The following is a 22,700-nucleotide window of genomic DNA, read 5'->3' on the forward strand; positions in this document are numbered from 1 at the left end:
ATTCAAGTTTTTAAAGCTGTGTGATGAGCCCTGGGCTCCCACCACACAGGTGGAGGGAGGGTCAGGCTGCCAACCACAGCCCATATCAGCAGTCACAGAATGTTTTGGGCTGGAAGGGACCTTAGAGACCATTTAGTTCCCTTCCATGCCACTCACTAGGTAGGCTGCTGGTTGGTATCAGCAGGGTACAAGGAGTGCCTTACAAACAGGAACACATCACTGGAGTATTTTGGATTTCTCAGCTTGCTTTTGCTCCCATGAGTAGCAGATCTAGCAGTTTGTTTCCCTGCCTGTTAAACCAGCTCCTGGTGCAAGAAGCTGCTCCTCTGAGCATCCTGTCTTGCAGCAGGACTTCCTCTGTGGGCTTTGCTCCAAGTCTGCAAAACAAGACTTAAATCTCCATCAGAAAGGTGGCTACCTTGAATTACAGAAACTTTTAGGCATGAGGAAAATTGTGAACATCCCCTTGCTTGGGCTTGCCCTTCCAGCTGTTACACATGTCTCCAGCTGTGTTTCCCAAGAGCTGGCTAAGATTTGGCAATGGAAATGCAATGAAAGTTCAAAAATGTGCTGCTCACAGGCAGAGTGGCTGCATCATCTGGACTGGACCAGCCCTGCATCCCCACAGAGCTGCATCCCTGGGATGAGTTTGCTCTGTGTGACCATGCTACTAGACTGACACGAGGTACACAGAAAACACTGCTTTATTGACTGCATTAGCCAACACATTGAGGAATGCAAAGGGGTTTCTTTTCATAAGCAATGGGCCATGGTCCCAATGTGTATTAAAGCATACACTGTATCTAAACAGGATGAAAATAATGGCAGACAGAGCTATTCCAAGGCAACACAAATAGCATGCATAATACAGTCTCACACAGAACAAGTTTGATAACATTATATTGCTTTAAGGATTAACTAACATGGAAAATGTACAAAAAGGAGAAATAGGTTTTTGCATTAATGAAAAATACATTTTTTCTCTACAAAGGAATTTCTAATACAAGAAAATAAATATTGCAACATAAGCCAAAAATAATTTAAAATTGCTCTTTTCAATATATTTTCAATATTTCTCTTTTGTATTAACAAATGGCACATCACGTTCTTTGAAACAAAGAAAACAGAAGGGTTTCTCCTCCTGTGACATTCATATCGTTTCCTGTAACTGATGTGAAGTGGGTTGTTTTGAATGTGGAATGGTGCAAACTGCAGGGGATTTCCTTAAAGAGCAACCAAACCTCATGCCTTGCCCTGTAGCAGCATCTTCCTGCAGCCTGCATCCATCCTGGCTCCATTCTGCATCCAACCTTGGGGCGAGCTCCATGGGACAGCAGGCATCCTAACCCCATAAAATAGGTGCAAGTAAAAAGAGAAAAAAAAAAAAAAAAAGAAAAAAGAAAAAAAAAATCAAAAGATGGGTGTGCGGAAAATGGGAGTGTGGAATGGGAGCTGTCCTGGGGAAACTCCCTCAACCATCAGGGCTGGGGCTGGTGTGGGGCTGTGCTCCATCAGGGAATGATGCTTTCTGCATCCTCATCTCAACAGCGGCTGCTTCTCCAAGGAAACAGGTACTCTTACAGTGCAAATGTCAATTCCTGCAGTTTATACATCTCAAAAGATAACACTTCTGTACTAAAATAAACCTTTTTTTCTTCTCTTTCTATTCATTTCAAAATACATTTACATTAACATCAAAAATATTTTCCTTGTGCATTTTTACTCCAGAACACCAGACTCCCCTGCTCCGAGGATGCTCCAGGCAGGGGATGCTCTGGGGTGGCTGCAGCCATCCTGCCATGGTCCAGCCCTTGCTCAGCCCCAAAGCTCACCAGAGCCCTTTTCCTCCACTCTGTTCCTGCCATCCCATTCTTCTCCCTGTGCCCCACCAGCTTGCTTAGCTTTTCCCCCATCTCCTGATGGCAAAACATGATGCTTGATGTTTTGGGAGTGTTTCAAACTGTGCTATTGCCCAATGTTGGAGGTGCCAGGTTGGTTGTTCTTTAAAGTTTCCCCATTTTTGCTTTCCTGTACTGAGAAGACAAGTAGTGCAGAAGCTGATGAATGGAACTGTGTACAGTGAAATTTGTGGATTGCTTTTTTTTTAACCATAATTGAGTGAAGCACACGGAAGCAAGATTCATTAAAAGGCAGCATATTGATTATTGTTATGACTCGTATACTAGGATACTGGAGCTAAAGCTAGCAAGCCTGATAAGATAAACTAAGTCCTATTTACTGTATTTAACATTATCTGAACATACTGAGCCTTAATTAATGAGCAGATTTTCATTTCCAACCTCAATGGATTATGCTAATTTATAACAAAGGTAGTTCCTGTTTTGTTGGTATTTTGCTGTTTTTTTGTTTTCTTTTTTTTTTTAACACTAATAACTTGTGTCACATTTTTCCATTCTGAGGAAGATTCCTTCCCAGGCACGGTCAGTCTCAGCCAGGTGAGTGTTGGGCTTAGGCAGGGCTGGGCATCCCACCCGAAGCCCCCACCGATCGCCGTGTCTGGGATCAGCTGGGCTGTCATCGCTGATCTTTGCTGCAATTTTATCAATAATAAGGACTTTGGAAGGCTGATAAAGATGATGATCTACTCTAAAACATCAATCGAAATAGTCTCAGAGTTTCAAAAAGAAAGCTCACAGTGAAATGAGCAAAAAGCATCGGAAACCAAAATGGCAGGATGCGGTCTCGGAGCAGCAGCATCCCTCGGAGCAAGCTTGGAACCTAACGCCGCAGCAGTGTGGTATGAGTGTGTCTTTAGTCCTTGGTTGCTAAATAACTTCCAATTTTTTTTCATAATGACAAGTTTCCGGTTTCTGGCTGTGCTGCTTGACTGTCAAAATATTTCTTTGGCATCCACAAAATTCTTTGACTGATTGGTTTGACAATTGCAAGGTTGTTTTGTTTAGTGATGGGTTTAACCGGTTGCAGAAGTGTCCCAGGTTTGGGTTGGTTTTGTGGTTTTTTTTTTTTTTTTTTTAGCTTTTTTTAAAACATTTTTAATTTTTAAAAAACAACAACAACAAAAGTTTCAGTGAATTCCTTTTTTTTTTTTTTGTTCCCTGAGCTCACACTGGGGTCACTCCAATAAAACACGTAGCATGACTTAACTGTGACCTTTGAAGCCAAAACCGAAGTAATGGTGCAATTAAGTGCAAACATGGAAATTCGCCTGACTTATAGGTAACATGGGCTTTTAAACAACATTTAAGGCTTATTGGGGACATTTTATGCATTAAATTATTGTAATATTTATAATGTCAGCTTCTGTGAATCACCCCTCCACAACGAGTCAACAGCTTGTAACCAGGATTTAAGGTAAAAAAAACCCAAACAAACCAAAACAAAGGATGGAGAGGAATAAATTCACCATTTCCATTGTAGCATTTAGAAGGAGAACATAATGGTTGTGGCAAGGGTTGCCATTTCCCCTCAGTGACAGCACATTTGGCCTTGGGGCCATGGTTTTGGTTTGCAAGGGGGATTTCAAATGTGCTGCCCTGGCATGGTGAGACCACGGCAGCACTGGAGGGAAACATGGGCAAAAAAATTGCTCAACCTCCTGGGTTACAACAACCCTGACTCCCCACGGTGGTTTTAAAGGACACTTTCCTCCTCCATCCAGCCCCACATTTCCACTTTCCACTTGCTGATCCATTCACCTGAGTAATCACTTCAGTGTTTTTAAGAACCTCAGTGGGGGCAAGGACAGGGAGGACTTTTGCATCCTGGCCCCTGGACGGATCCCAACCAGATGGAAAGGTGAGGGGGAAAATAATGACTAAGAGGTTTTTTCCCTAAAAATAGAAATGTAACATTGCTCTCTTCCACCCCAAGCGTTTTCCTCCAACAAGCTTTTTGTGCTTTAGTCATTATTTATTTTAGAATCGCTTATTTTGCCTCCTTCTCTCCACACACACAGGTGGGAATTTCCCCTCCCACAGCTGGCCACTGCCGGACCCTCTACTGGCTCCCTGCTCTGAGGGCAACCGTCCCAGGCAGAAATCTGCCCCTCGTTAAATAATGCCCATTAATTGAACTGTCATCCCTGCAGAAAGCACGGGTACCGGCACCCTCCACCCTCTCAGCGCCCTCGACGTCGGTCCTGGCAGGTGCTGCCTCACGTTCCCAGCAAGTGGGGTCTGGCAGGGAGCTGGGGAGGGACCACTGCTGTCATAGTCGTCGATGTCGGTGAAGCTGAAGCTGTATCTCAGGCGTATCGAGAAGAGAAAGACAACAGTGCCGAATTTCCAACTATATACACATATTAAAAACCCCCCTCGCCGTGATACCAGGCAGAAATTGGACATGGCAGTTGGAACTGGGTTGAGGCCTCATGGAGCCGGCGCGGTCGGAGGAGTTAGGACGCCAGGATGCTCATCCTGACGATGTCCTCGCCGGCCGCGTCCAGCTGGCCCCGCTGCGCCCGGCTGCCGCGGGACTCCCCGTCCGAGTCGCTCATCTCGGCGTCGGAGAAGTATCCGTCCGTGTCGGCGTCGAAGCGACGCAAGGGAGCTCCGCCAGCGCCGTCAGCCTTGGGGGGCTGCGAGCGCCGCGTGCCCCGGCTCTCCTTTGGTAATTTGAACCGCACGATGGTTTTGGGGCTACCTATGGAGTCAGGCACTTTGGCCGCGGGGCTGGGCTCCGTCTGAGCGCATCGCGGCGTCTCCTCCTCCTCCTCCTCCTCATTGACGCAGCCCCGTGTCCCAGCAGGGGGATGAGGCTCGCTGGCCTTCTGGAGAGAGCCCTTCCTGGACACCTTTTTGGCCTCGCCCGTCCCTCTGCGGTCGGTGGGAAGCTTTGCTGCCCCTTTTTCCGACTTGCTCGGTCTGGAATCCAGCGGGAAGGGCTTGGCGGGGTCATCCGACAGGCTGCTGGCATTGTTAGTCCAGGGCTCCGAGCCCTCCGGGTGGCCCCCACCCACTGCAGAGGGGCTGCTCCTCGGCAGCTTTTTCTTAGTGTTCGTTCTCGTTCTGCTTTTCACTTTCTTTGTGGTCTCACTCTGCCTGAATGGGGACCTGAGGGAATGGTCCATCATGAAGCTCAGCAAGGTCTCCTCATCCTGGAGGAGCTCCTCGGAGAGGCCAGGGGTGCTGTCCTCATGGTGGGCATTGTTGAGTGACCACTCGCTCATGGCCATGTTCTCTGCAGTGATCTGCACCGACTGTGCCAACCAGCTGTTGAAGAAGGTCCCATCAATAGGGAAGGACGTTGACAACCCTGCAAAAAACAAGAGTGGAAGACTGCCTCAGAAGCTAAGAACAGCTATGCTGCCCTCTGTCACCATCACCCACCCCACCAGAACTCCCTGGCACTGGAGAAACCCTTGAAAGATCAACTATAACGCACCACACCGGACACAGAGCAGGATTTACTCCAGCACTTGTGCTGAACTTGGGGTTCACTGAGGTCACAGCACAGCAACCTGAGCAGTCCTTCACATCCAACTCTCCATAAACCTCCCTGAACCCAAACCAAGCTTCTTTCTTCAGTGAAGATGAGGAGTGACGCATCCCAGCTAAGGTGGAAACATTCTCATGCAAAGGCAGAACACAAATAATTCAAGTATAAGTTAAAAAATATGTTGACAGAGCAAGACTTGTGCCCAGACAGGGGATGACAGGTTCTCCAGGAAGCAGCTGCTGCAAGCTCACCACCAGAGCCAGGCAGCCAGAGTGGTGATGGGACCACTCCACTGCTACTTCTGCAGGTCTGAGAACATCTCAGAAGGCATGGGAACTGAAGAAGAGGAGCAGAGATGAAGGCTGGAATGGGAAAAGCTGAAAAACTTCCTTATAATGATCACTGGGAGCAAGAGTGAGCACTGTGGGCTGGGCTAATTGGGTCCAATTAGCAATGGAAAGGTGCACACCTACACAGGCACAGGCAGTTTCAATCTCTGAAACAGAAACCCACGGGTTCAACATTTGAGTTGGTTTTATGGATGGAGGAAAAATGAGGTTTAATTGTGGATTTCAGGAAGGGCTTTCCTTTGAAACAGTCAGTCTAGCAACAGAGAGGGAAAGAGCAGTGGCCCAGGCAGGGTGACTCATGCCCACTATGTTTGCTGGTAGCAGTGTTAGCTTTACATCACTCTCACCTGTGAGCAGAAACGCAGGCTGTGACCCTGCACCTCCTGCAACTCACCACAGCCTTTTTGGAGAAGACAGCATCCCACCCTGACACCAGCCCAAGGCAGAGAAGGTGACACAAGAGCAAGGATGAACTTTGGGCACTGTGTGGTACCCAAATACCAAAAAGCCCAAGTTCTGTGGGCAAGGGCACTGCCCAGCTCAGCTTCCCCAGCCCTGCTCTGACGACAGCAGCCCAAGGGATACTTCAAACCCTTCACAAAATGCAGAAAGTAACAAGATCTTGGTGAAGCTTTGGGTCAAGTTGCCTGGTTTCCCAATCTCATAGCCATGCAGCTTTCCTCTGAGATTCTCCAGCCTCCACTGTTTTCTGGAATTTGCCCCAGTAAATCCAAAACTTCTTTAGCCAAGAACAGAGCAGAGACAGAATGACTGCAAAAGCCCCATTTCCAAAGGTCCAACAGTTCTGAGATGACCAGAAAGCAGCATAGTCAGGTGAGCAATGTGCAAAGCAGAGCAAGGCAAGGTGGTCCAGACCACCAAACCTCCCACAGAAATGCTCTGTACCCCCTGGGGGGTTTTACAGCATCTCCAGACTGCCTGAGAGCCTCACAGGACCAGTGCTCCCCTGTGCCCTGGCAGCTAGGCACACATGGAACTCATCACCTTCTACCTCTGCTGGTGGAGGTGGCAGCACCAGAGGAAGTCAAGCAACAACCCAATTCTATGTAAAAACCATATGCAGTTGTCAAGGACCTTGCCCAAAGCAACCTTTTTCTTCTGTTTCTTTTTCTTCCCCCAGCCCTGCCTGCTGCTGTAGGCGATGGGGACCTGCTGGAGGTGGCTGAAGCATCTGCAGGGCCAGGCTCCTCACCCCCTGAGCAAATTCAAGAGTTGGATGTGCTTTGTGCCTGACTCATGGACGTTCCTGCAGCATTGGCACAGCCAGCATGGCCATATATGCCTTGGATGGTACATGAAACCTCACAGCCCACGTACTGTACTCACCATCACTGCACAGCACAGGGGGCACAGGGGAGCAGCCCTGTCATGGGGTGGGTAAGTCTGATTTTATCACCTGAAAGTGAAATCCCGCTCCAGCAGCACACCACAGGTTTTGTAACACATTCTCCCAATCCTGGAGCTACAGAGGGGAATTTTAAATCCCCTGCCCTGCCAGTGAGCACGTTTCTGACCCAGTCTCTCTGGTAGGACCTGGATAATTCAGGCTGATTCCCACAAAGGAGAGATGGAAAGTGCAACTCCACCGTGTTACGTGCAGGAGGGATCAGGGGCTGGGACTCTTAACCCTGCTCCCCAAAACAGGGAGCCTCCAGCACCGCGGGTCAACTCTGCGCCATAAAATCAGACTTACCCAGCTGTCCCAAAACAGTTTCGTTGACCGATTTCCTTTTCTCTGTCTTCTCAGGACTATTTTTTCTACCATCTCTTCCTTTCCTTCTTGGGTCACTTTTCTTACCCTTTGTCTTCTTCCCAGTTTGTTCTGGCATTTTTTAGGAAAAAAGGAAAACGCCGTGTGAGACGAGGCATCAGGGATGCTGCGGTGAGCAAGTTCCCCTGGGGCACACCCCTGCAGTGGAGACCAGGAGCAGACCTGCAAACAGCTCCAAGCCAAAGGGAGAACAAGGGCCACTCTTGGCCATCTGCAGGCTAAGGTCTCTGCATGTTAAGAAAATCTTAATCCTGTAGGTTATTAAAAAAAAAGAGATTTTAGCCTTGGAGAGGACAGGAGCAACCCCATTGAAGGCAGGTGGCTTGCTGGAGATTCTACAGCCACAGACCTGGACTTTGGGGTGAGGACCCACTAGGGAGTAAGCCCAGATCCTGCTCAGACACCTTGCAGGAGCCACAGTGACCCATAAACCTCGAGCTGTGTCACCCATCACAAACAAGAACATCTCCAGAAGGGATTCAGCTGCACAGCAGACTGGCAGAGCAATGTACCAGCAGTTTTAAAGCCAAACTTGCTTTGACGTTTTGACAAAACTGTGCAGGAGTGAAAAAAAACCCAAAGTGATACAGGTACATGAGGTAGGAAAGATGACCAGGAGTGCCAATGGAAATGTAGGGATCTATCTCTTAGCTATAAAGACATTCAGCTAAATATTTACATTTCCTAAATGGCTTTGAACTTCTACTAGATTTATTCCTCTTGGGTAAACAGGACAAATACCCTATAAAAGTACAAGTTGTATTGCCAAGTAAAATACTTTCAGCAGTTTTTACTTACTCTGTTAGGTTATTCTTCCCCAGAAATCCATGCTAAAACTTCTATTAATTTTCAGAGAGGGAAGGATATTGCCCTTAAACCAAAATGTGGGTGGCTCAAGGAAATGGAGGCAAGACAGGCAGTTTTTCAGAGTCTGGCCCATAGGCTAAACAATGATCTTAAGGAAGAACTCAGTTTATTGTGTCAGCCAGCAGCAAATCCTCAGCAGAGAGGCCATGGGGTGGATGGGTCAGAGGGAATAACCTCGGCTCTCCCCCTGCAGCAGCAGTGGAAATGTACTGGGTGAGCAGGGGAGAGAATTTGCATTGCACCTGCCTAAGTCTGAATTAACAGAGGATTTACAGTCCTGGAGTTACCAGCCAGGAACCCCTCCTGACCAAAGGACTTACAGGAAGAAAGAAATGCAAAAGCAAATTTGGTATTTGCTACGTTCCTGCCAAGTAATGGGAGGAAGGCAGACACATTTTTCACTTCGCTTACAAAATCAAAATCTAACTTTGTTTAGACAGCACAACGGGGCTAAAGAGAAACCCGAGCAGCACTTTTTGAAGAGGAACCTGTCAAAATAGTAGCCATGTTTCAAAGCCAGACAATGTTTACTTTCCACTCAGTGCAAGAAAAATACAGGGAAGAGAGGACAGTTCATTTTACATGGGAAGTTCTCACTGATTTTATTAAGAATCTCCTGCTTAAATGATCATTTGACAGCGGGGAAAAATAAACCCCTCCTGTTCTGAGTTTTGTGTGGGAGCCAGTCCAAAAAAACCTTTGTGCCAAAACCATCTTTGGAACAACCCCAACAGATCTCAGTCGATGGCTACCGTAACAGCAGCTAAAAACTGCCCTCATCCTGGTGAAATAATGGAGACTTCTTCCTTTCTCCTAGGAACTCCAGGTGTGGAGAGCATCCTGGTCAGGAGCTGTGGGGGAGGATGCTAATGGAACCATTCCCCCCTTTCCAAACCAGTAAGTGCTTTGTAATGCTGGAAAAGGCAGCAGTGAGTTATCCAAAGCTTTGGTTCCACTGATGCTGAGTATCTGCAGCTCCTGGTGTGGTCTTGGCAAGGGATCTCCTCCTGAGCTCAGACTGATGCTGAAAGGCACTCAGGGCCTTAATGTCCCCCTGGCATGGGAAGGACCCAGATGCCCAAACCACCTGGAGATCCCAGGACCAAATTCCTGGAGCTGGGCTGTTTCCCTGGCAGCAGGGACTCAGAGGAAGCACTCAGACCCTGCTCAGGCTCAACCAGTAAGTCCATCCTAGGAGAGACAAGCAGCTCAGCTCGGTTGGTTCAGAGTGGAGAAGTGCCAACGCCAGCCAGGCAGGACAGGAGAGAAGACCATCTGCACCACAAGGTCTGAAGTGATCCCTGCACACCAATCCCCACCCCAGCCACCCTCCCACTGTGTGTTTGTCTCTGATCACTCACCTTTAGGCAGAACAAATATCATGGGCACAGCAGACATGTTTTTCTCACGTACACCCATGACATTTTTGGGAAGGGCAATAGCACAGCAGGGACACTGAGCAGGGCAGACAACCCCAAAACACCATCAGCAGAGCTTCAACATCAGCTCCCCATCACTGGCTGGCATCTGCACCCACTGGGGAGGCTCCCAGCTCACCTACCCCAGCTCTCCCTGGGAGGAATCACTGGCTCCCATCCAGATCACTGCTGCATCAGAGAGAGGGTTGGACATGTACCCCCAAGGCATTTTGGGGAACACAGGTCCCCAAGGGCATTTCCAGCTATCTAACATCTTGTCTGCAAGAGAGGAGAGCTTAAAAACCCATCCTGGTGAACAACCCTGAGCCTATCTCCTTCTGAGAGCTGAGAATGCTGGGCTGGGTTTGCCCAGCATCCTGAAGTCCCCTGTGATGCCTCCAACACCCATAGAAGCCAGCAGTGACAGCTCATGGCAGGTGGTGCTGCTGGCTGGGGCAGTGAGGGGGGTTATTCCAGCTCAGGGATAACGTGCACATAATACCCTGGGTGCCAGGGAATGGATGTGCAGTGTGGGGTCCCCAGTCGGTGGGAACACCATTTGTATGTGCTCAGGCTGCTGAGCTGTACCTCTGGTCCAGTAAGGACACTCAGAGTATGACAGGGACTGGGATTTACAGGACCCACATCACCCCAGAGCACAGCCTGGGGCCCCAGCCCTCCTGTGCCCCATCTCTGCCTGGCCTTGGCTATCAAGAGGAATTTGCATGGGCCTGAGTCACAGACATCTCAGCATACACATTCCTCAGCCTCCAAAACTTCAGTCAAAGGAGACTTTTGTCAAGGAAAGCTCAGCCCAGACAGTTCCTGAAGAAACCCCAACCATGTGATGGCTTCAAACACAACTCCAAAGCCACAAACACAACAACCGTCGGAAGCAGCTGCCAAAGCACCAGATGCTGCTGCTGGAAAAACTGTTCTGCAGCCACGGGGTCTGGCCTGCCCTGCCACAAGGCAAAGGAGGAGAAGGAGGAGGGAACGGGAGCTGTGGGCTCCAGCACTGCTTGTGCAAAAGGAAAAAAAAAAAGTAGGACAAAAGGAAACCAGCTTTATTTCAGCTCCTTAATAAAAGCTGGCAGAGGCTTTGCAGTCAGCAGCATGATCTCCACTGAGGGGTATGTGAAGCAGGGAGCTGCAGCTGCCCAGAGCTAAAGGAGCTGGTCTCCTGAAGCAACAGACTCCCCACCAGCAGCTTAACCCTTGATTCTTGACAGAATGCTCAAAGGCATCTGCAAAGAGCCTGAAGCAGGGCTTCCACCCTGTGCCAGGGAGCCAGCTGCAGAGCAGCCCTGTGCCCAGGATGTGCCATCTCCAGGATGTGCCAAGCAGTCCCAGCTCACAAAAGTCACCAAACACTGTCTTAGCATCCCCACCTAAGCAAATGTTTGGTCCTTCTGACTGATTTCTGGGAAAGGGAGGATCAAGAAGGATCTGTGAAAACAAAAAGCTCCAGCACTCCAGTCACCCAGAGTCTGGTTTTATTGAGTGTTTCTGAGTCAGTATATGAACCATGAAAAGATCAGGGGAGGGAGCAGCTCTGGCTTCCCTGGTGAGGGGAGCTGGGGCTCACAATTTGGCTTCAGTGGGAAGCACCTGTGAGAACGAGTTTTGTGGTACTGACCTGGGTAAAGATCTTTCTCAATAAGCTTCATCTGGAGATGGAAGATCTGCTCCTGCAGTTTACAAATGGTGTGTTTCATTTTCTCCCGTCTTGTCACCATGTAACAGAGATTTCTAACCTACAGAAACACAAGAAACAGTGTCTGTTTTAGGAAGGGTCAAAGCAGGTCCCCTCAAGCTGTGCTGCTGCTGCTGCTGCCTAGGGAAATCCCCAGTTCCTGGGATTGCATCCTTTTCACCTCAACATCATCTGTGCTGCATTCCTACCATGGCCTTTTGGGTGAGCCAGGCTAGCAGTGAGGGCTTTTCATCCAAACTGGGTGGTACCCATGGGAAAAACCATGCAGTGAATAATTCCCAGCACAAACACCTCTGTCCTGGCTCCAACAGCCAGGGTCCCACGGAGGGCAGGAAGGCTGGAAAAGGAAGATGCTGTAGAAGGAGCATTATAACCCAGTCATGCAAAGGGCCAGCACCAACCATCTGAGCATTGTGCTGAACCCTTGGCCCAGCTGCTGCACCATGCACATGTCCTGTTCACACCTGGCATGGCCACCTGCACAAAAAAATGCCACATTCGATGAAGCAGCTTGGTGCCCTGAGTCAATGCACCAGCTCTCATACACAAATTGCACCTTTTGCAGGGAGGGATAAACCCTCTTCCCACAGCCAGTGCAGGGAAGAGACTGAGCTGGGATGGGGATGTCAGAGCCTCACAGAACTGCCCTAAAGCAGATTCCAGGAAAAAGCATAGAAAATACAGGAAAATACCCTGGTGATGCCAACCCAGGTCAGTAGCTGGAGCAGCTCCCTACCTCCAATCTGGCCCCTCCATATAGTTATTCACACTTGCTCCACAGCTACCTGCAAATCACTGGTGCATTCTGTCCTAGTTCAAGAAATTTCATCAACCATGGCAGTGAGGTTGGAAGACAATGATCTTTCAAAGTCCCTTCTAACCCAACCCATTCTATGATTATCTGAAGCTCTGAACACAAACAGCAAAGCACAAAATATAACTGCTCATGTGAGCAGCAGCAGCAGCTAAACCTGCTGCTGATAAACACCCCCAGTAGCACAAGATGACAGAGCTACTGCTGATATCTCCTGGCACCTGGCACTTGATAGTTTCAGTGCCATGCTTTTGCCAGCCCCACGTAAAGGTAGCTGGAGAGCCAGGCTCTGGCACTGCTGCCACAATGGACATCAAGGCTTTTGGAGCAAGCAGAGGCTTTCAGCTGCAGAGCATAAAATGCTAATGGCAGCTAACAGGATTTGAAAACATTTACTCAGCTTTTTGATGCTCTGAAAGAGCAAAGCTGACTGTAACAAGGTAAGGAGGAGGTGACCTCAATAGGGGAACATGCACATGGGTATGTCCACACTCACAGGTGACCCTGATGTCTTTGATTTCTCCCCCTCCTCATGTTCACACCCTTCTCTGCAGAAAGTATTTCCAGGCTTGGGGGACTGTCCCAACGTGGCCAGGAGCCTGTGAGCCTCTCACAACAATACAGCAAGCCAGGACACCATCCCATGTTTACCTTGTATCTGCCACCAAAGGCTGTGAGGGCAGCAGGACAACTGCAGTCAACACCTAGTGCTGCCTCACTTAAGGACAATTTGAGAATGTTTAAAAACAAAGGAGAAAAAGCTGCTCTTTTGTTGTTGTTGAATCCCTTAGCTGTAAATACAGGGCAGGGAGTTATATAGTGTATTTTACTATGTTCTCTTTTTTCTTTCTGGATTGGAGAAAACATCAAACTATTTCTTTATGAAGAAAACAACTGCTTCTGGCAACCTGACTCTTCAAGAGTTTGGCCATATCTCTTCTCCATAATTTGATATTCCTGAAAGAAAACATTACTTTATCTTTGCTTAGAGACTGCTGGTATTTACCCACACTTACACAGCTCAACACCACCCAGAGCTGCTTCTCCAAGCCAAGTTTAGATGCTGGTGTGAAAGCCTGGAAACCACAGCTTTTGTTAAAGCTAATTTAAACACACAGTCCCTTAAAAAGATTTTTAAAAAAGGCAAAGAGGGTTAAAAATGGCCAAAAATAAAATGGAGAGACTCTATTAGGATTCCCAGGTAATAGCTTTCATTTGCTGACACTGTGAAGTACAAAAACGTCAAGAACTAGGAAATTACAGAGAGAACTACCATCATTCTGGCTGTCCCCATGTCATCTGCTCTCTGCTTCTGCCTCCCCAACTCCTGGACCCCTATACCATTATCAGCCTCAAAATCACTTCTGCCAGATTAATTGCTGAAATTGCTAAAATCCAACATGACCTCCTGTGGACACCCTCTGAAAGCCTTCAGAGCCTTTGAGGCTGCTCATCTCTGATCCCAATTTGATGTGATTCCTCACTATTTGCAAGTGAAACAGGGTGGCCATGACCTGCCAGGTGCAGGATCAGATACCTGGGATGCTCTGCTCACAATTGGATTTAAACCCCTATCACCCATCTGAGCACTGGACTTTGATCTGGCTGGTGTTTATTGTTCCACTCTTGGAAGCAGAACAAACAAACAGCTCTTCCAGGGCCAGGCAGTGAAACCTGGCAGGGAGTTGCTAAGCGGAGGCTGAATGCTGATGGGCACACCCCACAAAGCCTGGAGGCAATTCTGGAAAATGAGAAATCTGGTAAAACACGTAGTTTTGACACAAAGAAATCAAAGAGAAGCTGCCGTGAGCAAAGCATGGTACCCAGGGATGCACAGTGGTTCAGTGCAGCTGGAAAAGCCAAGCTGGAACAAAAGCAAGCAGCAGGAGGCAAAGCAGCCTGTTTTAGATTTACAGTATAGAGCAGATGAGGGGAAAAAGTGAGTTGAACTTGTCACCCTCAGATCAGGCAGATGCAGCCTGTTGCTGGAGACCCACTAATGGTGGCACCAGCCCAGCACAACACAGAGATGGAAATGTGCTAAGTAAAGGCAGGAACAAAGCAGGGACAGACTGGCTGAGGGATGGCAATGATGACCACAGGGATGAAAGCCCACAGAAGGACAGAAAATCCAGGTTCAAATCCAACTATTTCTAAACAGACGAAGGCTCTCGGGCTGCAGGATCCACACAGGTGCTGGGTGCAGCAGGGGACCAGGGCAGGCTGGTCCAAAGCTGAACCCCCACCTGGACATGAACACAGTGCTCACTCACACTGCCCTTCTCCCCATAGCTTCAGTTCTGCTACAGACCCACAGCAGCTTGAAGAGAGGGTTCAGGGACATGCAGGGGCAGCTTCCTCACCACCTTCACCTCCCAGGCAACAGTATGTCACCTACAGCACCCTCAGCCCCTGCTCAGGAAACCACAGCATCATATCCCCAGGTCAGAACAATGCTATTTGTCTGCTTTCCTTCTTCCTTGCTCCTGGAGACTCCCTGAGCCGTGGGTGGGTGGTGTAACAGGGACCTGGGCAAGGGCAATGGATTCACTCCCCTGGCAGGAACAGGAGAGAGGGGACCAGGCAGGGCTTGGGTATTAGCAAAGGAGGAGAAGGAGCTCAGGCTGTGTGTGCCAAGCTCGGCATCCCTGCCCACCTGTCCCTGTCCCTGTGCCACTGCTGCCATGTGCTACGCCCATGTGCCTCCCCTGCAGCAGCACTACTGCCATCTCACCCCAGGTTCTGGGTGTGCTGCTTCTTCCCCTCTGCTTCTTCCTCTTGCTGCTTCTCACCCTCATGGCTGCTGCTACTCTCCAGCCTCTGCCCCATCCCTGCTCCTGCCCTCTGTGCAGCCAGGACAGCCAAATCCACAGGCAGCTGCACGGTGTGGCAGCAGCCCAGCCCAGGGAGCTCTGGCACCACTTGGGCACTGCTGCTCCACCAATGCTCCCTCTCACCCAAAACGCTGCTGTGGAGGCTGCATCCTTTGCTCTGGCTGGGAGGATTCATGGATGCCCTGGGAGCTGCAGGTGCCTGCATCCTCTGGCCCGGCTCTGCCTCTGCCAGCAGCTCCCTGAGGAGCTGACCCACTTTTGGCTGCAGCAGGGCAGGGGATGCCCAGTCCCACTGGCCCTGCTCTCGCTCTGTTTAAGTAAGTAACGATGTGTTCCCAAGCCTTGCTTCTGCAAAGCATCTCAGGGGTAACACAGGATAATTTTGTGAAACTATTTCAGTGTAGTGGACATAACCTGAAGCATCATCTGCCTCCCATCCACCCAGCCCTGCCAAGGCACCTCTCCCTGCAGACATTTGCTCTTTTGAACCCCCATATGAGCCCAACATTAACTTGTTCCATCAATGTCAGTGTTTTGGCAGTGATGATGCACACACACTGAGCACTGCTACGTTTCTGAATGAAAATGAAAGAACGAAACTGTAAGGGGAGTCAAACTGAGTCAGGGAAAACAGGACTTGTGCTGCCTGTGGGTGCCAGCAGCCCTGATGGAGCACATGGGTACACCACTGAAGGAGAAACTGTACTCACCCTCTCCAGGTCTTGCCTGAGGTGCATGAAGAGCTTTAGGCGTCGGTAGAGAACATCCTGCTCTTGCTGAGCCAGGTTGTCCACTTCATCCGTTTTTGGTGTCAGCAGCGGTTTGTTGGAGTTTGCTTTCCTCTTCAGCTTCCAGTACTGGTAGACAAAGTCCACCAGTGATTCACTTAAATCAAGGTTCTCTGCCACCTCGGAAGGCTTCACGAGCTCATAGAAGTCCTCCTCCAGCTGCTGGAGCTTCTGCTTCCGCAGCGTGACCTTCTCCAAGTCCAGCTGGGCTTGGTCAGGCTCTGTCCGTGCCTCCTCGGGCAACTTGGTGGCCCCGGTGCTGTGCTCAAGGCAGAAGGACTTGAACTTGACTTCGTCGTTGTCTGCAAGGATGGTCCGCATGTCGAGGTTGTGGTCGAAGGCGCAGGTGACGTGGAATGCGGTGACACAGGCGGGCATGGAGCACTGCGGGAGAAGGACAGGCTCAGGGCCAGGCACCAAGGCTGAGGGGACACTCACCAGCACTACAGGCAACGTGGGCATGCCACAAACCCGGGGAGCCATCAGGGTGACACCTGCCAGGAAGTGATGGATGCTCCAACAGCAATTCCTGATGGAGGAACGCCTACATTGCCCCAGTCGCAGAGACCCAAGGGCCCAACACCACAAACACAAGCAGAAGAACCCCACAGCTCACCAGGTGGCATTTTCCCACCTAACCTTCTTTAATCCACCTCTGTAATGGGCCCTGCTCAACTCTCACCTACCATAACCAGAAGCTTCCACTGGTTCTTCCAACAAGATATGTCCAAAGCCAAAGAACAGCACGTGCCAATGGGATGCTCAAGGCTGTCAGTGGGTTTCTCTTGATGGAGAAATGCTCACCTGTATTTCACTCTCAAGCTATTCTCCTTCTGTTACCACATCTAAAGCCAATATGCCATTTTTACACAGAACATGGCAAGGTTTAGGAGTGAACATGGGATCTAAGAAGCAGCCAATGCTCCTAAATGCCTTCCTCCTCAGGAAGTTACACAGCCTCTAACTTGCTCCATTTAAAAAGAGAGAAAAATGCAACTGGAGCAAAACATCACAAACTGAATGCTTTAGAACTTGTACATTGGCTACAATGTTGTCAAACATGCATCAGAACAAGTTTTTAAATTATCTTCTGAACTTACCTCAGGCTTAAATTACTTTGGATCCCACAGGCAACAAATCTCAGCCTGGTGTCCTACAGAGGAACTCCCAACAGCCAGCTGTGCCTGTATCCATGTCAGCACCTTCTCCCCCTCCACTCATTAACTGTTTTTAATGGCTCAGAGTGTCACGTAATTATTTCAACCATAATCCATAAAAAATCAGTCTATTCCAGCTGCTAATGACCAGTTACACTGCAATAATGAGACCTTTTAAGTGGGCTATTACTGTAGGCACTACTTTGGCATTAATACAAGAATTGTTCTTGTGGGGGATGAAGATGCACTTGTGGCCTGAAGGACCAGGTGGAAGCATGTGAAATTTCCTGAATGTTGATGACAAACCATTTAGTTTTACTGGGGCTCTGCTGCACCTTAATTCTCAAAAAGAAAAATATATTCTGGTAGTAGTTGAGGAACAGAAGTTTTACAGCTTTTTATCATCATCCCATCCATCAGCCCTGAATCCTGCTCAGGCACCCTGGGGCAAACTTTGACGTTGCTGCTTTTAGATATTTTCCTTTGACTTTTTTTATGAGTCTGCTAGTGCTCAAGAAGCTGCCAGGACCAAGAAAAGCATAGGCAAGCATTGTCCAAATCCTTCACTTCCAGAGCTCTCCAGGCCCTGCTCCAAAGCCTCAGAGTGCAGTGGGAAGAGCTTGATGCAGCTCTGGCTGTACCAGCATGGCTCTGGGCAGCAATGCTGGGCACCAAGTCCTGCAGGCACCACAAGAAAGTGGATTATGAACTCCGACACCACCTTCATCCTGTTTAAAAATGGCCATTTGGTCCTAATTTCAGTCTGGAATCGTTCACGAAAATATCTGGTAACTTGCAAAACTCGACTCCTTCTGCTATGCTGCTGGCACTCGCTTGGAGCCTGGCACTGTGAGAGACCTGCTGATGGTCCCTGTGCCAGCCCAGGGCACTCAGCACCACAGTGGGCAGAGGGTGAATGCCCTGCCACCCTGGCCCTCCCCTGGGACAAGCCCTGTCACAGCCACACACGCAGCTGAAGCACCAGCTCCGTTCCCAAGTATTTATTTTTGGCAATGAAGGAGGGACAGAGGGAGCCCAGCCTGACTTGCAGCTTCCAGATTTACTCAGGGCAGTCAGTATATCACACGCTGGCTTTTAAAGCACACACAGTGCTGTCCCTTCCCTTCTGTTTCTGCCATCAGTGCTAAAAACAGCATTAACAGCACGCCCATGTCTTCTGCCAGGACAGCGTCCTGCTAACAGCAATGACCATCCCTCCACCTTAGGAATAAAGCAAATCCAGTGACACTCATCCTGGATCTCTCTACTCCAACAGATGGCAAGCAGCACTTGTCAGAAACTGTGCCCAAAATGCAAACAGAAAATAATTAGGCAGTTCAGCTGACAGGGCAACAAAGAAAGATACCTGGTCGGCTACAGGCACTGAGGGATGCTGGATAAACTAACGATAAAAACAAATTGATCCATCCCAGAATGGCGCTGGAATGAAGCCACTTGTGGCAGGAGGGAGGGATCTGCCACACAGAATGAACCAGGCTCAAAAGACTGGAGCAGTCCCCGCTTCGGTATCGATTGTGCTTCATTGTCTTACAGCACCTTTCATTCAAGCACTTCAAGCACACTTTGCTTATCCAGGCAAATCCATTCCCAAATAAAATTCTGAAAGACAGAGAGAAGGTAAAAACTGCCCCAGAGACTTAAAGTGGGCTCCTAATTAGTCTTAAAAATCATTCTTACTGGGAAGAAAGACAGGGATGATTTTAGCTGCCAAGGTCATTCAAACAGAAGTTTAGCAGCTTGCAGTGGTGCTCCGGTGCAGTTTGGGACTGAGGGGAAGGAAGTGGCTCCTCCAACAGACCTGCGAGGGGAGCTCAGGAAGGAAAAATTAATTACCGGTGCTGAACACTGGCCAAGCCATCAGACACAACACTTCTGCATCCTTAAAAAACTACCATGTGATTTTTCATGACCACAGATGGTCTGGAGCCTGGTACAGCTTCTCAGCAAAAAATGGCAATTTCAGCCTCACAGGCTCCTCGGAGGATGCAGGGCAGAGGATGGACAGGACTGGGGTACCATGGGCAACACACCCTGCTCTTATCCCTGATGCCTTTTCAGAACTACAGGCGGAAGACAGCTTTGGGAACCACCAGTTATCCCAGTGGATGAGGACCAAGGGCACTGCTTGTTTAATGGGAGGGGGTAGCAATGGGCAGAGAAGTGATGATGAATGGGGGAGTGATAGAGGACATTTCCAAGGGCTTTTTCTCTAAAAAGCAACAACAAAAAGAAAGCTGGAAGATGATGACTTCTTTGGAGAAGCTTGACAACAATCAAGAGAGCCCTGGCATTCTGTGCTGCCTCTGTGAGCTCTTCCAGTCGCTCTGACAAGCAAGGAGGAGGGAGGAGAGTCCCAAAAAAGCATGGTCAGGACTCAGGCTGCTCCAGATTCTGGCTGCTGGCACTCTCTTTTCCATCTCAGAAATGCAAACAAGAAAATTCCTCCTGTGTTCTGAGCTCTCTGGCATCTCCTGATGTCTGACCACAAGAACCACCATGAAGTAATGACTTCCCCTTAACAGGAGTCAGGCAAAGGGTGTTTCCAAAGCTGCATCCCTGCACAGCATCCAGTACTTCAGGCTCGATCACGGTCACACCAACTTACACTGGGCTCCCAGCTCTGTACCAGAGAGCAGGGGTTGAGTTAGGTGCAGCAGCAAGGCCAAAGGCATGGACCAGAAGCAGGGAGCCTTTTCTCGGGCTTCTCTGAGTTTCTTTCCCTTTTGATGGTCAAACTTGGATGGGGGAAAAACACCTCCACACACAGAGGTCCCTACAAAGACTTCTCATGTTTGTCTCTGCAAATGTGGCTGAGGTGGGTGTTTTCTCAAGCTGCAGGGCTGCTTCTGAGATGCCCTGCTTGGATGACAGTCTTCTACTCCTCCAGCCTGCCTCCCAGATTTCGCCTTCACAAAACCCTCTTGGCCACTTGGAAAACTCTCTCCTGGAAGCACCTTCCTTCTTTCCACAGACCTGCCCACCTGCAGCACCTGACTGCTGCTGCCAGGAACAAACACCCGATGCTTTTGCAGAAAACAACATTCTCCTTTCAGAGCTGGGTCACAAACCCAAAATGCTGACAAGGGTAGATCCCACCTGTATAAACAAGCACTAGAAAAATATGCTTCATAAAATACACTCCATAAAATATGCTCCACAAAATATGCTCCATAAACATAAGCTTTCAAAACAGAGCTCTGTATCATGGATGAGTACAGAGCGTATTTATTTACCTATGGGTGTTAATTTACCCCTTAAATAAAGGCACTGCCTGCTTTTTTGTCACTTCTCCCCCTTTTCCTTGAAGCAAAACCAGCAGGCACACAGCAGGGTGGCCTCGGCAAATGCTCCAGTGGCAATCTCATGAAGCCTTAAACCATCTGAGCACATGAGGCAGCAAGGCTCCTGTTCTGTCTCAGGTGACCTTTAATGCAAATCCATTCAGTACCCAGGATCTCACAGCTCCCATGTCACGATGGCACTAAGAGGATGAAGCCTGAGAGACACTGAATTCTTTTTGATGCTGCCAAGCCTGTTTGCTTCCTTCCCTGCCCCTCTGTTCTTTGAAAGCACTTGCCATTCTGACACAGTATCTCCATCTGGCAGGGTGAATAAGCACCCAGAGCCATCAAAAAATGAGTCAATGCGACAGATTTAAAGAAGCATTGTGAGATTTCACTTCAAACTATGGGGATTACTTTTAAATAGCTGCCTTTAAGGTATTAAACCCAAGACAACAGCACAAACACAGCTCAGCACTGCAGAGCTCCTATCCCTGCTGTCCTTCTGCCACCAGACAGCAGCTCCTGGTCCCCAGTCACTGCTGCAAACATTGACTTCCACCGTGCAGCTCCTGCTGAGCTGATCACTTGGGGTCAGGACACATCCCTCAATTTCTCTCAATTTTTCAAAGCTTAATGGCTATCCTCTGGGACCACCAACACATCACACTGGCCAAGCAGGTGGAAACAGAGGGAATCATGGGGTTCAGCAGTGCTCCCCAAATGCCCTCACACCAAGAGTGCTGCATTGTGGATGGGAGCTTCTGCTCTGCTCCCCAAGAATAGAGATCATGCTGTGGGAAGCTATGTCCCACTTTTGCAATAGAAAAGCCTGAAAAATCCTGCTTTCTATCTGAAAACAGAATGCCTGCCTCTCCTGTTGTGGGGAGGGCAGGCAATCAGGTATCTGCAGTGATTTGTTTAGGTGTGGCACAACAGAAAATGTGGAAATGTAACACATGGTAAGCACTTTATTTTCCCAGCCAGCAGGTCAGTGAGGACTATCCAACCCTGGTGCACCCTGATATCCCCACAACTGAAAGGCTGAGGTTTGTGAAATACTTATGTTATGTATCCCATTAGCATCTCACTTTCCTGGCAGCCTCACAAAGCCCTTCTCCTGGAGGTTTCTCATCTAAATCAAGGTCACTTGCAGTCCCAGTAATTAGTGTCACTACAGCAACACCACTGTGTTATGCAAATAAAGTTAATCTAGATTTCTAGCACTCAGTGCATTAAATGATTGCAAACAGCATCTGATGATGCCTGACAGGCTCTTGTCATTAGGTTTACTCAAAACAGAAAAAAAGAGTCATTCACACCATGTCCTTCAGCATCTCAAGATGCTCCAGTGGCTAATCAGGTACAACCCCAGAGCTCTAAGTTTCTCCAGTGCCAAGTTACATACCTGAATGCATGTCCCAGTGCACTCCTTGCAGAGGCTGCAGGACAAAGCCCATCTGCTTGCTGGGATATGTGAGATCTTCGTAATGGGTTCCATTTTTTCAGGACATCCAATGCTAACCTGGCCACAAGATAGAAGACAAGTTGTAAGTATCGCCTATGGTCCCAAATCTCCTACAAGGGGGTGTCTGTGGCAGTCTGAATGAAGGATGGATTATATTTCTTATTCTTCAGGGTCAGCTGTAATTTGGAAAAAAACCCCAACCCCCAAAACCAGAAACAAATCTGGATGACAAAGAAGGAAAAAAATATGTTGTTTTTCCCTCTGCATGAATTCCTCATGTGAGGTGTATCTCAGATGGGCATATGAAATTAGCTTTACTCTGCTCAAAGGTATGCCCCCCACCTCTGTGGCCTTGCAGCCCAATTCTCTGCCCTCCCTTAACAGGGTGCTCCTTGGCTGCTAATTAAACACACGGCACGATAACTGCCCGGCGTTGCGGCTCTGGCACAGCCTGACGAGAGCCAAACTGCATTTGTAAATAACACCCTGGGCCAAGATCTGACACCAGGACTGTGCTCACTGTCAGGAGGAGGTGGACAATGTCTTACTTCAGGTATCCATAAGGCACAGCTAACGTGGACCCATTTCGTGCCGCTCCGGGTGGGCTTCAGCGCTCCGCCCCTCTTGGGGCACAGCAGACACTTGGGCTGGACGCCGAGGGCGCAGGTGCGGCACAGCCAGCTCCCGATGGGGACCTTCAGGATGCCATAGCACGCCTGTGGAGACACGAGGGACAAGGGTTAATCCAGCAGCCCGGGATGAACACCCTCCCAAA

The 22,700-nt window shown here is 49.0% G+C and overlaps 1 protein-coding gene across 1 annotated transcript in view; it reads right to left on the reverse strand.

Moving 5' to 3' along the window:
- Positions 1-686: 686 nt before the first annotated feature.
- The window catches only part of JADE2 (jade family PHD finger 2), a 68,682-nt gene continuing 46,668 nt past the window's right edge, over positions 687-22,700 (reverse strand). The window contains 6 exon segments of the mRNA XM_021549502.3: positions 687-5,235; positions 7,483-7,611; positions 11,485-11,602; positions 15,921-16,382; positions 21,866-21,982; positions 22,474-22,641. Of these exon segments, the coding sequence (XP_021405177.2) occupies positions 4,376-5,235; positions 7,483-7,611; positions 11,485-11,602; positions 15,921-16,382; positions 21,866-21,982; positions 22,474-22,641 (1,854 nt within the window). The 3' untranslated portion in view covers positions 687-4,375.

Source organism: Lonchura striata, chromosome 15, assembly GCF_046129695.1.
Source record: "Lonchura striata isolate bLonStr1 chromosome 15, bLonStr1.mat, whole genome shotgun sequence".
NCBI lineage: Eukaryota > Metazoa > Chordata > Aves > Passeriformes > Estrildidae > Lonchura > Lonchura striata.